Genomic DNA, 14,019 nt, shown 5'->3' on the forward strand with positions numbered 1-14,019 from the left:
ATCCATATAAAGAAATGCGTCTTCCAACATGGCGGCGAAATTAGAACTCTAGCAAAATCCAGAAAGTTTGGGAGAAAAGTGTAGAAAAAATCGCAAAATTTTATACATAGGCATGCCGTTGGTTATCATGTGTGGTTACCCTTGTTCAGGGAAGTCCAGAAGAGCGAAGGAGCTAAAGAATTACCTTGAAAATTCCAGGGGGAAGACTGTTCACCTGGCAAGCGACGAGAATTTAAATTTGGAAAGGAACACTGTTTATGCGGGTAGGTTTACAAGAGCTGTACTCCTGTATATCTTTCCTTGCCCTACTTGATAACGTGCATGTATTTCAGTCTCAGCAAACGAGAAGGAAGCAAGAGGTCTGTTGAAGTCTGCAGTAGGAAGGTACGTGTGTGATTGTCTGTTTATCTTTTATATCCCGAAGCTAGTACTGACAAATAAAAGCGCATGTGAAAAGATGTGAAAATATACCTGCCAACTCTCACGCCTGCGGTTTGAAAACTTCGATCACCAGCTCACGCTTACGGACCTTTCTCACTTCTGGTTGAAAAATGTGAGCTTTTACGGCGATAACCGACACATTTACCAAAAATATGTAAACTCTTTACCAATGCGAGAAACGAAAAGTCCATGTAAAATGAGTAAATGAAGATACTTAAGCCGAAATGTCTGTATGTATTCGTTCTCTGTCTTGTGTGTAGTTTGCTTACTCAGACTCTTTAGTTGTGTAATGTTATCTCTGTTATTTTAAACAGGCAGAAAAATTTAGCAAACAATGTTAAGTTGTAGAGTACAGTATTCCCCAGTAGTGACTGTTGCTACATACAGCAGAACCCCGTTAATATGACCATATTGGGGCAGTGAAAATGTGGTCATAATAACAGGATCAAACTATCCCAAAAATTTTGAAATAAAATTTACAAGATCTTGTAAGAATCTTGTAAGAATCTTAACTAAGAAGTAAGATAAGATCTTGTTAAGAAACTTAATAAGAATCTTAATAAGATCTTAATAAGATTTCCACCTGGGTTGTCAAATTTTTCATGACCTCTAAATGCAAGCCTCCGAATCACCTTTTGAATGCTACAAGTCAAAGCGAATTTTGTTTTTCGCTAATTTAATTTGCTCTTCAGTTTCCAGACCCAAAGCACCAAAACAAAACAAAAAACGTGTCTGCATTTTGCTATATTTAGGATCGACGGATTAATGAGGTTGTAAAACTAAGGAAATGAGTAGAATTTTAATTCTGATCCTTTGGAGCACAGATAAAGTGGTCATAATATAACGAGGTGGTTGTAAGGCCGGGCTTCACTGTACGTAGCTGCATTTCTGAAAATCTTCTCTGATTTTCTCTCTTCCAAAATTGCATTTTAATTTCTATTAATTAAAGAGTCAAAAAAGAATGGGTTTTATTGAAGGTTAGCAATTCATGAAGCACTTGCCTGTACACTGTTGAATACACGTTGGTTGAATTTGAGATTATGCTAACTACTATATTGGTTTGAATTCCTCTACAGGCTTATTTCAAGAGATGACATTGTCATTTTAGACTCACTAAATTATATAAAAGGTAAATGAAAGCAATGGTTAAAGTTTGTGTTGGTAATTATTTAACAAACTGATCACAAATTAGTAGGTTAATGGCAGATATATACGTGTTTGCTTTCCCTAGTGGCTGGTTAGACCAAGATGAGTGTCCATGGATTCCATGGTGATATCCATATTAAATAAATGTTCAGTAATCCTTTCATAGTTGCTTTTCAGGTTATAGATATGAGTTATACTGTGATGCAAAAGCACACAAGACCACACATTGTGTTGTAAGTATGCAGAATGTTTCCACCCATTGAATTGTTTCAACCGGCTATTTATACATTATAATATATCCATAGTAACTCCATCTTTTACTGTTATATTTGCCATCTAAACTACTATAACAAGGAAGTATGATTCCATTCAAAGCATTTTGGTTTCTCTCAACTTTCTATTTTATTCTACATTATTTTTTGTCTGATATGTGATTCTAACTTGTGTAGGGAGTAAACTTTGAATTGAAAACTTGTCAACAAAAATTTATCATGCAAGTTCTAGGATCATGGTCCTTTTTTCATTTGACAATGTGGTTTATAACATCTTGACCATGACCTTTCACTACAAAGTCATTTAATTAAACTTTTTCCTGGCCAGATGTGCTTTATTTATTGCATTTGTCATAAAGTAAAAACTAGCTTTATGTTTTGATGTTAACAGCAAATCAAGGGAATTTATTTTTAATGATTTATTATATTTATTGTTCTTCTTACATAAGATCCACTGTGACACTCCAAAAGAGACCTGTCAAGAGTGGAACAAAACAAAAGAGAATAGATATGATGAAGAAATGTAAGTGCATGTTGACAAATCCAAACACCAAGAAGTGAATTGAAAAAGAGGTGCAGCCAAGTTATTTTAACTAACTTTGAGGTGTTTGGAAATAGGATGAAACACTCTTTTGAGTGTTTGATATAGCTTCTCATTTAACCATACAGTCATGTACTAAATAATTCTTGGAGAAAATCAAAGCAAAAGTTCACCAAATTTTGTGATAATTAAGACCACATTTCCAAACTTCCTTCACAGTTTAGTAATATCCTTTGTTTTCGTTTCATAAAGGCATATTCATATTCAATGTTTTGATAAATGTTATTGTGATTTTCAGATTAGATGCTCTGATAATGAGGTTTGAGGCCCCAGAGTCAAGAAACAGATGGGATTCTCCTTTATTCGTCATTCAGGTTAATGACATTTTTCTTGTATTCACTTTATTTCATGTTGAATTTGGCCAAGGCTTCTCCTGGTAGTTATTCTTTTAGTGCACTGGCCTAAGTTATACTCTGCTCTTAATTCTTGGCTTCTTTCAGGTGGAGGATGAGTTGCCTTTTGACTCCATATATGATGCATTAATAAACAGAGTTCCACCTCCACCAAACCAGTCAACTCAGTCGGTAAGAAACTAGCCAAGATACATGATGAATACACTGGGGTTTAAACATTGGTTTTTGAGTTAAAATTTATCTAAGCCCTTCAGTTATTTTCCTTTGTCTCAGATGTTTATAATTTTTTTGTTTGTTTCTTTTCATAAGCAACCACTGTCTGCAACAAACTTCTTATATGAACTTGATAAAATAACCCAAGAAATAGTCACAGTAAGTATTGCCTTTGGACAGCCAGACCTGAACCAACACCTTTTTTATTTAATTTTATTTAATAATTTTGTATTTTCGTATTGTTCTGAGTAATTTACCTAACCTGATTAACAGTCTGTCGTTTTTTCGTATGTTTCACAAACTCTGCATTCATATTTATCCAAGGTTTTAGTTAATGATACAGCAAAACATACCTTTCTTTCTTGCAGGCCTTGTTAAGTTCCCAACGGACATTTGTACCTGGAGATCACGTGGCAGTGCCTGGGTCATCAGAAAAAATATCCTTCGAAGTTTAAACGTGCTAACTTCACAAAGCAGTGATAGGCATATGTATGCATATGATGATGTTAACATTGCACGAATATCTGTGAAATCTCCATGGTCCGCTAATCTGTTGTTAGTTATTAAGAGTGTTGGTTTCTAAAGAAACTGCTGCTGCCTTTGGTGGTAGAGTGAATCGAATGATCAAGGTTTTATCAACAATGTTGATACTAAGGTAATCTGGCCACTGTAAAGAGATTCGAGAGCTGACGTTTCAAAACATCGGCTTTAAAATCTCTTTCACTTACCTTGGATTAACACAGTTGATATTGTTAGTTATTGTTTCACAGTATTGTGATACTGTGACGTTCTTCTCGTGCATATGACAAGTGAATGAAATTCAGCTATATTAACTAACTGGGATGAGAAAAGTATTAAATAGAAAAGTAGGTATTTGAAACTTAAACTTACAATTGATCTATACACAGTACTTAACTGTCAGTATGTATGTACACTAATCATTTAATCACTTAATTTTGACCAAAAAAGTACTATTAGGCGCACAGAGGATGATTAATGCTATGAGATGATTATTTTTATGCCATATATCCCTACGGACCCCTCCCCCTCCATTTTCTATCTCTCCCCACCTCCTCCCTGTAATGTCCAGCATGTATTTGTAAACGCTTCCTTTTTGAGCTGTTTTGCATGTAAATAAACCTTCATCATTCTATTTTGTAATTGATTTGTTAGTATTTTTAAGTTTTCCTTGACGTTTTTCGCTCTACGTTATTTTGAACAGAGCAGTGAATATGGCGGAATTAAGAAGAATACGGCGACAGTTCATTACCTACACTAAAATGCACCCAGTAGAAGATGCCAAGAAAATTGCGAATATGTTTGTTCAGTACTTGAATAGCAGCATACAATAAAGTAAGATTTTTTATTTCAATTACTGTAGTCCGGTTTTGTACCGTTGCGTATAATAATTCCATTCTTGAAAATTAGGCCTAATTTCCCCACGCATTTGAGTCGATTCGAATAAAATTTGGTTGCTGATAAGAATCGAGACCTGCATTCTCTCAGGGCATGCCCAAATATTTATTTCGGTGCCGTGCATAATTGCGCCTCAGGGTGTTCGCGTTTTAGACCGTATTCTGCCGCTTAAAATTTCGTAACACTGGAAATTTTTTTTCCTTTTGTTTTCGGAAAGGCAAAAATGTCGTGAAATATGCGTAAAATCGTAAAGCCAACAACAGCTCGTGAATTGGGGGAACCGATAAACTTCCGTTCTCTAAAGCTTTGCGTAAGTTAAATATGCAGCTTAAGCATCCGAAAGATCAAACTCTATTAGCTTACACAGATATACCTTTAAGGCTGCAAAACGACCTGGGAATACTGGACACAACATTTTGAGTATTTTGTTTAAATGTTCTCTTTGGGTACCACTCTGACCAGTATTCTTCACATTCATTCTTAAAAACTACAGGAAACATTGTCTCTGTCCCGGTTATTACGCTTATTTACTCCGTGTAGAAGGAACAAGTCGGTTACAATCAACTTCCGCGGTAGCGGACACTTTCAGGACCACGATTTGGTGTCCAAAATAGCGGGATTAATTCTCAGGAATCCTTGTTCGCTATCTGCAAGGGAGGAGTTTACTTTAATTGGGTCACCACGTGTTTATAGCGACAATTATTCCACCTAGCATCCAGCTTAAGTTAATCTCTGCTACACGCAGTTTTCATCCAGTAAAACTTATTCCTCTGCAAGCTTCATGTTACGCATATATAAGTACAATTCTTCGCCGCAAACAATCAACGCGACTGGATTTCTTTACTACCTAAGATTTTAAGTCTTACTTCGGCAAACAGCTTCAAGTCCCGTGTTTTTAAGTTTTAACACAGCACTTAACTTTCACTTGTTATAATCTAAGTATATTACGTTTTCATTTGCACGCGGCAATTTTGAAACTTTCCGTATGTCCCTTCTGGAATTTTACAAGTTATTAATGTAGATGTAGGCGTAGATGTTTATATTTTTTTTTCTGGTGCGAGTTGCGGCGAGAGAAAACTGAAAATTAACAGGGTGAAGAAGGATTGAAAAATCTTAGTGATTCTGTACGTTGCTATATCACATGCCGTCTATCTTAACTCTAGAGTTGTTTTATTGTTCCTGTGCTCGTCTACTTCCTGTTAATAAAAGCAACATATATTATTGTACTATTATTTAGTTTTACCGTGTAAAGACGTAAAATATTCAACTCTACTTAGTGCTATTTACGTAAAACGCGGGAAACGATTACGAGTATTCCGCGATATTCGTACAGTGAGTAATAGTTGTGTGCAGTCAAAACTCGCCACAATTGACTATGTTAATGCGCGCGCTTGAAATCATCCTGTTTCAGTCGTTTCCTAGTTTTTTTTTTACTTATCGTGAGATATTAGAAGTTTTGGTGTGTAGTGTCGCTGTATATAATTATTTTAACTCGGTTCTCGTATTTTGAAGGACTCGCAAGACAGGACAACTCGTAACAATGATGACATTTCTGAAACATTCTCATGAGATATGAAAGCTTGATGAAATCGAATGAGTCATCTTCCAGAAATCATTAAAAATTTGCATTTTATTGATGTTTGCTTTTAGGCATTTCACGAAACTATGAAACAAAGAATATTAATATTGTGAAAGAGACGTAAAAAGAAAAAGTTTTACTTGTGGATGAAAAAGGGAACACGGTTTAGTTGAATACCTTAGCGACTAATGCGAAGCTAAATCTGCGTGCAAATGCGTCGAGACGTAATATTCTCCGTACGAGTGTTGAATATAGATTTCGTGAGGCACACGTCAAACTTTTGACCCTAATGAATGCAGCTATCAGCAACAAATATATACACACTGTGTCTTTCATGCGCGACTGGAGGCTGACACAGTCAATTGATTATTAAGTGCGTGCAAAAAACAACTTAAATTCGATTTAAGTGAATATTAGTTAGCATAGGTAGGATTATGCTTGCATCCTGGCAAAATTGATTTGAATAACCTAGGTTTAATTCTCGTTTATGATAATCACGCAGAAAGAGTTTACAAATTTCAAAAGTAAACAATTCTAAAAGGATTGTTCTATTCTTTCGCCACTGCTCTCTATTTACACGCTAAACAAACGGCTGACATTATACCCAACATGAAAAATGTGCGAGACCCCAGACTGCGCTGTACTCTTTCGCGCCGTTTTCCTCGGGACAACAAACCTTTGTTTTGTACTAGAAGGAAGAAGACGTCGATATTCTCGGCAAGTTCATCACGATGTTTAAGGCAACGTGTGTCGTTCTCGCTCTGGTTGTTCTCGTCACTTTACAGTCTGTGCCTTCCTGCGCCAAGAGAGACCGACAGGGAAATGTTTTGAAGAATGTGAAGATCAAAACTGTCTGCCCCGCTCGCAAGAAGGACTTGGGTAAAGTTTTGTCCGTAGTGAGCGCGGTGGATCTGACTCTGCGCTTCACGCACACCAAAATCGGCTTGCTGGAAGCTCAGTTGAAACATCTGAAGAAAGGTATGATTGGAACTTCATTTGCCGAAAATTTCTGAAGTATTGAGATTTTTTTATAATCCCTCTTTCGAGTCAGAATAAAACTTGTTGGTAAAGACAATCTACGGCTACCATCATATCTAGGTTTTTGAAGATTTCAAGTTTAAAAAGTTTATAACTTACGTACAGTTTCAGTTAGCGTATATTCTTATTGAATTGCGCTAGCGCTTTCATTCAGAATATTTTTACCATTTACTTAAAAATTCCGAATCCGCCATCATTTTATTCAATACATGACTGATTTTCTAAAGAGCGCAGTTTACTGATTTTCTCGGTTTTTCACTCATCAACTCTCCCTTTCCTGTCCAGAAGAATTTAGCGGCTGAATTTTTTCTCGCTTTCAGGAAACAAAATGATGATGAACCGCTTGGCCAGAATGGATAGAAAACTGACCGGTATTACAAGGATGATTCGAAAGGGCTTAAACCAAGGTGAGTGGTAGGATAGATCGAAAAAAAATTTTCGCTTGTCTCTACTCAAAAATTCTTTTAACCAGAAAAGGGACTCTATTTGCTGAATTATGATCAATGAGCATCTTTTTTAGGCCTGTGATTTCTCCAACGAAAACTCTAGGTTTTTCTGAGTTAAGTGGCTTGGCGCTTCACATAAGATCATATGCGCACAGACTATGTCTTGATGGCAACTTTTTTGCTTAAGTAGGGAAAAGTAGTTTGAACAAAGCGTCATAATTCCTCCAAATTGGGATAAAATCGGTGATTTTCCTTGACGTATTTAAAAGAGCCGGTTTTCCCGACTCTTACGAAGTTATGGACTCCTTTAATTGTATATAGACTAAATGTTCATCATTTACAGAAAATACAAACAAGAAAAGAGTGGTCGTATATCTTTATTTGTTTTATTGGGAATCGATGCGATACAAAAGAAAAGAAAAGAGAGAAAAAAAAAGATACACACAGTAAGAAAGTGGAAGAATTCAGTTTAGTGGAAAAAGTGGATTTATGGCTTGTTCCTTCTCCTCATCAAATTGAAACTTTTCGAAGAGCGCCCAGTTTAAAAAAAATGAACATGTTTGCTATCTTTTTCTTTCGCACCAGATAAGGCAAAGTCTCTCACGATCTGTGAAGGCAAGAAAGCTACCTTAGCATGCAAAGGCGGAGAGAAGATAAGGATCATGCAGGCAATCTATGGCCGATTGAATAGACGCATTTGCCGCAGACGCCCAATTCGCACCACCAAGTGTAGGGAGGCGAAATCCGTTGCCCTCGTGCGGCGCGCGTGCCATGGGAAGGCAAGGTGTGTGCTGAATGCAAGTAACTCTGTGTTTGGGGATCCATGCAAGGGAACGGCCAAGTATCTTGCTGTGAAGTACACGTGTGGGAACTAAGGTTAGTTTGGTGACAAGTGCTTTATAAACATAACTAAAAATATGGGATAAATCTTATTGTGAACTATGGACCACCACTCAGTGTTGTCGCTGATAATTAAAAAAGGTTACTTTGCAAAAACTTAAAATTCTGTAAAATTAGGTTTCGTATGTGCTTTGTTTTGATGTGGTGGTATTTATAGTGTATTTATACTAACCAAAATCTCTTTCTTTTACTTCTAAACACCTTCCATTTTTAGATTCTGTACCTTTTTCTTGGAAAAATGATCCCTCGCTATCTTAAATTTACACAAGAGAAACCCCAGTTTGATGTAGCAAAATTCACTGTCATTTCAAACCCTCTTTCACATAAAACTTTTGACTTTTTTTTGGTGGCGAATTCACTGAGTCACTCAGGCGAAAAAGTTTGATCCTAAAATCATTAAATATCACGAAGAAGCACTCATGGAACCTTTCCTTTTGTTTTGCAGGGATTTTTTGCAGCTTTCCTGTTGGATGGATGCCTGATGATTTCAGTAGCTTCTGCATTGTATGAGCTTGAAGAGCTGTTGTCTCTCAACTTATCTGATTCTTTGTTTTGCAAGGAATTTTGTAATAAAATTATAAAAGGCATCAACTTTTAGTCCTGTATTTTATTTTCGTTCCTTTTTTTTTGGCATTGAATCAAGCTTCTCCGCAAGTCCCACTCTATCATTGCCAAAACGGCGTGAAAATGAAATCAGACACTAGCTATTCGTGATATATATATAAAAAAAATGAAAAGGAGACCCGAAATCTACTTTATTGTTGAATGAATGAATGAATGAATGAATGAATGAATGAATGAATGAATGAATGAATGAATGAATGAATGAATCAATGAATGAATGAATGAGTGAGTGAGTGAGTGAGTGAGTGAGTGAGTGAGTGAGTGAGTGAGTGAGTGAGTGAGTGAGTGAGTGAGTGAGTGAGTGAGTGAGTGAGTGAGTGAGTGAGTGAGTGAGTGAGTGAGTGAGTGAGTGAGTGAGTGAGTGAGTGAGTGAGTGAGTGAGTGAGTGAGTGAGTGAGTGAAAGAGTGAGTGAGTGAGTGAGTGAGTGAGTGAGTGAGTGAGTGAGTGAGTGAGTGAGTGAGTGAGTGAGTGAGTGAGTGAGTGAGTGAGTGAGTGAGTGAGTGAGTGAGTGAGTGAGTGAGTGAGTGAGTGAGTGAGTGAGTGAGTGAGTGAGTGGGTGAATGAATGAATGGATGATGAACTTAATTTTACTTCAAATTTAAGATAGTTGGTCATAACTGACAAAAATCTTTCTTATTGTCGTAAAAGTGTACTAGACATTACAATAACATTGCCTCCTCCTCCTTAAGAACTGATGAACACCTCCCCCCCCTCCCTCTAAGGCATAGCCTGTATAACGAACAATCCCGTCTCATCGTGCAATTGAAGATCAGGGCCGTAGCCAGAAAAAAATAAGGACTGAGGCAATATCCATGTTTTAATTCCCGGCCTAGCAATTTAGGGTCTTTATGAAGTTTACGTTCAAACAAAACACTGGGATCAAACCTTATTTGACAAAAATTCTGCTAAGAGCCCTTAAGGCCATCTAGATCTAGAGATCGAGGTGAATTTTTTTTTTTTTTTTTTGGGGGGGGGGGGGGGGCTATTTAAATGCTACTTAAGGGGCTCTGTGGTCTTGTATGCGGCTGTTTAATGTGTTTGTTGGCGGTTTATTTCTATAGGAAGGCCTTAGATAACAACGACCTAAACCAGGTTTGCTTGACCAAAGGTTTCGTGGAAAGAAGGGTTTATGGGGGCGCGGGGGTCGGGGGTCGGTGCTCAGTCTCGCAGGCTCATAAAACTTGGTCTCGGCCGTTCTCATTTGAGGATTTTCATTTCCAAATGGCAACGTAGTTAGCTGTTAAATGCCAGCGCGATTCGCCTCTGCCCACTAGCATGCCACCGCCGTAGAGGCTCGAGCGCGTCCACAGGGATTTCGCTGTATATAAGGCCATTCAGCCTGTTAGAGCCGATCGATGAACGGCACCAGGTCTTCAACCTGTGGAGAGCGCTTGGCCTGCGCTCGCACGAACAGCTTCCTGTATTAAGTGGCGCTGCCGCCTGTCCGGTTTTTGCCTCTACAACGTCTTTCCGACCATCTCCGGTGGCTTTTTCACTGACACCACCATCTCAACTAGATTGAATGAAAGACAAAGTTGCTTCGCTGAATACTAGTAATGCCAAAACAAAGTTAAATTTTGGTTCGAAGCCGCTGCCTGGTTGGCATGAATTTTTGCTTAATTTTTCTCACCTGTAATTCAGGGCACTGCCTGATTTGCGTTATCATTCATTGCGTTAACATTTTTTTTTACTTATTTAACTGTCTGTGAATTTGTCAACAATGACTGAGGCAAGTGCCTCGGTTTGCCTCATACTGGCTACGGCCCTGAAGATTTTTCTTTCAGAAGCATTGCAGTTGCCTTTCTCTTACGCGAATAAAGTAAAGAGTAATGGCCAAAAAGAGGAGATGTTTCTAAGGCTTTCTCTACTGATATGACACTTAAATGGTTAAAATAATCAGTATAACATCTTGAAGACGGCCGAAATATTGTACAAAGAAAAGAGAGCAGTGCACGCTTTTCAATCAGCTCTGCAGTAATAGGTCGTAATAGTGCTTTTTGGAATTATTTCTCTTATGTACTCATTAGTCGCGGTATTTTAGCTAATCACATCTCTTTAGAACTGACGTTCAATTCAACAGGATCATTGTTCAGAGCTAATTTTGCTGTTTCCAAATTTTATTGCATCCACTCCAGGCTTTAGTCTCTCTTGTCTTATTACAATGTAGGTGCCATTGAGTATTTTGAGGACAAAGTTTGAAATTTACAAAGAAGTTTACAGATCATCGAAAAGAAGTCGTTGTGAGTATCATAGTTAAGGCGATTTATGCGTGATATGTAATCTCACCGAAGGCTCAGCAGTAAACTTGCAAAACTCGTAGAAATTCAGGCGCTCTAGTCGAAATGCCAACCTCGTCTCCAGAGCTCGGTTCCGCGTTCTTGGTTCTGACCGGAAAGGAAAGCGGGCGCTGGGGACGCGATTGGCGAAATGCACAGCAATATACTTGCCTTTGTTGAGACGTGACTAGCTCAAATGCGGTAGGTCCGAGCATGCACTCAGATTTCCATTTCCGAGTATGCCTCTGTCACTCACTGAATAACTATAATAGGCAGTCTCAAGGAAGATCAGTTAGTGATCGGATTCGCATCCAAGTGAACTAGAACGAAAGGACTGAAATTAAACGTATAATGTAAGCCTCAATGAACGAACGCTGACGGGAGCCAGTTTATTTTCCTGTCTTGGAATCATCTTGCAATGTGCACGATTTTAAAAAGAATAAAAGAATATGCATGTTGTGAATAGAGAATTACGATTTTCCCCCTCCTCCCCTCCCCATGTTGCGAACGCACATGTATTTCCGGCTGTCGGAGAGAAGCGACAGCCCGAAATTTTCACATTCATTTCGCTTTTCTGGGGTCATAATCCTTTTGGTCAGCAGCGAGAACGTGTGGTGTATCAGGCGAAATACTCTGAGCGCATTTTGTGTCTCGTGATATATTGTTGATCACGTGTACAGGAAATTGGAAATGAAAAGAATCTCCAAGATCCGTTCGGCAGTCGAAAATGTCACGCCTGACTCCAACTTCAGCTGCAAAGCTACAGCTGATACTCTGCTAAATTTAGATAATGTACATTTGTTCAAAGCGGAATTTTACACTAGCGCTTACGTCACATGATCTGATGTACAAATATTCTTCATTCACCAAACAACTTTAGGGTCAGGACCTTTTTGTTTTAAAATCTCAAATTTCAGAGTCGCTTCTGAGTACACCGTATAAAACCTTGTACCGTAAAACCTTCACCTTCGATTCCTCTTTCGTTACTGGACGTCAGAGTAAGGCAAGGACTGTCTGCAAGATGAAGCTTTCTTTCCTAGGATTTGCGTTCATAACACTTCTGCCACCAGGTAATTTTGTTACTAAAATTTATTATAAATCGTTCGCCTCAGTGTGGCGAATGTATCCCGCTATAAACAACGCTTGAAAGGTGCGTGCGTAGCTCCATCTGTTTATCGAGCTTCAAAATCAGTTTTTGTACTAATGTGGACGTAATTTTCCGGTTTTTATCACTAAATACGAGAATGGTTGTGTCTGTTTTCCAAAGCCGCAGAGTTGCGAGAGAAAATTTTAATAACATCACTTGAGGTCCCGGTTCAAACCATCGACCTCATGGCATGTGTACATTGTCCCGTATTATCACTAAAATGCGACCGTTTTTATATCATACGTGATGAGTTTTAGCTCTCGTCGTACTCCGGACGTCTCCGTTTCTTTTTAAAGAAATTAATTAAAATTTCTTCTCCCTCACCAAAACCGATGATTTTACCGCCGCGATATTAAAACACTGTCACTAGAAATGGCGGAGAGTTAAATTAATTTCCATCTGTACTTCTACTCGCAGTGAAAGCACTTGCAACTATCCGAATTTGCCTTTGCAATAAAACTGTCTGAATATAACAAACCCAAAGGCAGTCACAGCTGGCCGCCAGGCCCGTCACGCAAGGGGAGGAATGCGTGACGAGTCCAAAGTTGTTGCGAAGGAGGCTAAGGCCACGTTTCTCTTGTTCATCGGGAAGAAAAAGAAGAATTCGAAGTAAAAATTATTCTATGAATTGTTTATGTTTATAGAACATTAATGTTGTGCTATTTTTATGAAAGTTCATGATTAGAAGGGGAAATACTTCGCAAGAGATCTGTGTTCTGTGCTTAACAAGGTTGTTTTAAGAGTTTTTCGGTGAAGTACCAAAGCTTGGTCATTCATGCAGTAAAAGGTACTAGAACAGAACTTTTCTGTGTTTATGCTGTTGATAGTTGGGTAAAAGGTGACTTCACACTGACGTTTTCCATGTTAATTATGCTGTAGAGTATCGGAGGTTTTAAACCATACTTGTCATTCGGTGGATGAACTGCTAAAGCGTGACTTTCAAATGTAAGCTATCAAGGTGTTCTTTCTACAGAGCCAAAACATTAGCAAGGAATCGTGTGTAATGGCGTTTACTGGTGGACGCCCTATGCTCCCTCGGGAGTGCTAAGGATTGAAAATGATGAAGCCGTTCTTTCCATTTGTATAAATCGGGAGGGAGTATCCAGGATTTTGTGAAAAGGTAGTTTTAGGAGTGTTACACTGGAAAAGTTTGAAAATCTACATGTGAAAATAATACATATATGAAATTTTCGACTTCTCACAGTGGGAATAATTGCAGTCCCTCCAATAATGCCCATGAATACCTCTGGACTGATACTATTTGAATATGAGATCACATACGATGAAACATATGATCACCGAAAGAAGTATCTAAAACAAAATCCCCACTTAAATGTGAATTCAAAGCTATAAACTTGCGGCTGGCCGATTGAATGCTCTTCCAACTAATTAGCTATCCCAATTGTACCGAGTATCGAAAGGTCATGTGTTCGTATCCGGTTCGAGCCTTAATTTGCTTTTGGTTCTTGACTTGTCTGACAGTGTGTAGATCCTTTATCCATAACGTGGAACTGCGGTTATGAATGTAGCAACTGTAACAAAAGTTTTAGTTACTGGACATTCCCC

At 38.2% G+C, this 14,019-nt stretch overlaps 3 protein-coding genes across 5 annotated transcripts in view; all 3 read left to right on the forward strand.

Moving 5' to 3' along the window:
- Positions 1–12: 12 nt before the first annotated feature.
- Positions 13–4,398, forward strand: LOC146459624 (protein KTI12 homolog). The gene is made up of 10 exons (XM_085089227.1): positions 13–263; positions 333–384; positions 1,518–1,570; positions 1,765–1,820; positions 2,309–2,382; positions 2,699–2,774; positions 2,901–2,984; positions 3,123–3,185; positions 3,395–3,463; positions 4,235–4,398. Exons 1-10 carry the CDS (start codon positions 113–115, stop codon positions 4,376–4,378), a joined length of 822 nt encoding a protein of 273 aa, XP_084945353.1. The 5' UTR covers positions 13–112; the 3' UTR covers positions 4,379–4,398.
- A 2,270-nt stretch (positions 4,399–6,668) lies between these two features.
- Positions 6,669–8,996, forward strand: LOC146459625 (uncharacterized). 3 transcript variants are annotated; one of them, XM_085089232.1, is made up of 4 exons: positions 6,669–6,999; positions 7,380–7,466; positions 8,091–8,397; positions 8,864–8,996. In XM_085089232.1, exons 1-3 carry the CDS (start codon positions 6,753–6,755, stop codon positions 8,378–8,380), a joined length of 624 nt encoding a protein of 207 aa, XP_084945358.1. In that variant the 5' UTR covers positions 6,669–6,752; the 3' UTR covers positions 8,381–8,397; positions 8,864–8,996. The 3 variants fall into 3 exon arrangements, with proteins under 3 accessions (XP_084945358.1, XP_084945357.1, XP_084945356.1); XM_085089231.1 differs by having other exon boundaries at positions 8,091–8,385; positions 8,851–8,996; XM_085089230.1 differs by having other exon boundaries at positions 8,091–8,381; positions 8,851–8,996.
- A 3,213-nt stretch (positions 8,997–12,209) lies between these two features.
- LOC146459626 (uncharacterized) overlaps positions 12,210–14,019 on the forward strand; it is a 4,013-nt gene continuing 2,203 nt past the window's right edge. The window contains exon 1 of the mRNA XM_085089244.1: positions 12,210–12,376. Coding sequence (XP_084945370.1) covers positions 12,328–12,376 — 49 coding nt within the window. The 5' untranslated portion in view covers positions 12,210–12,327. The remainder of the gene's footprint in view (positions 12,377–14,019) is intronic.

This window comes from Pavona decussata, unplaced genomic scaffold, assembly GCF_977016875.1.
Source record: "Pavona decussata unplaced genomic scaffold, jaPavDecu1.1 SCAFFOLD_218, whole genome shotgun sequence".
NCBI lineage: Eukaryota > Metazoa > Cnidaria > Anthozoa > Scleractinia > Agariciidae > Pavona > Pavona decussata.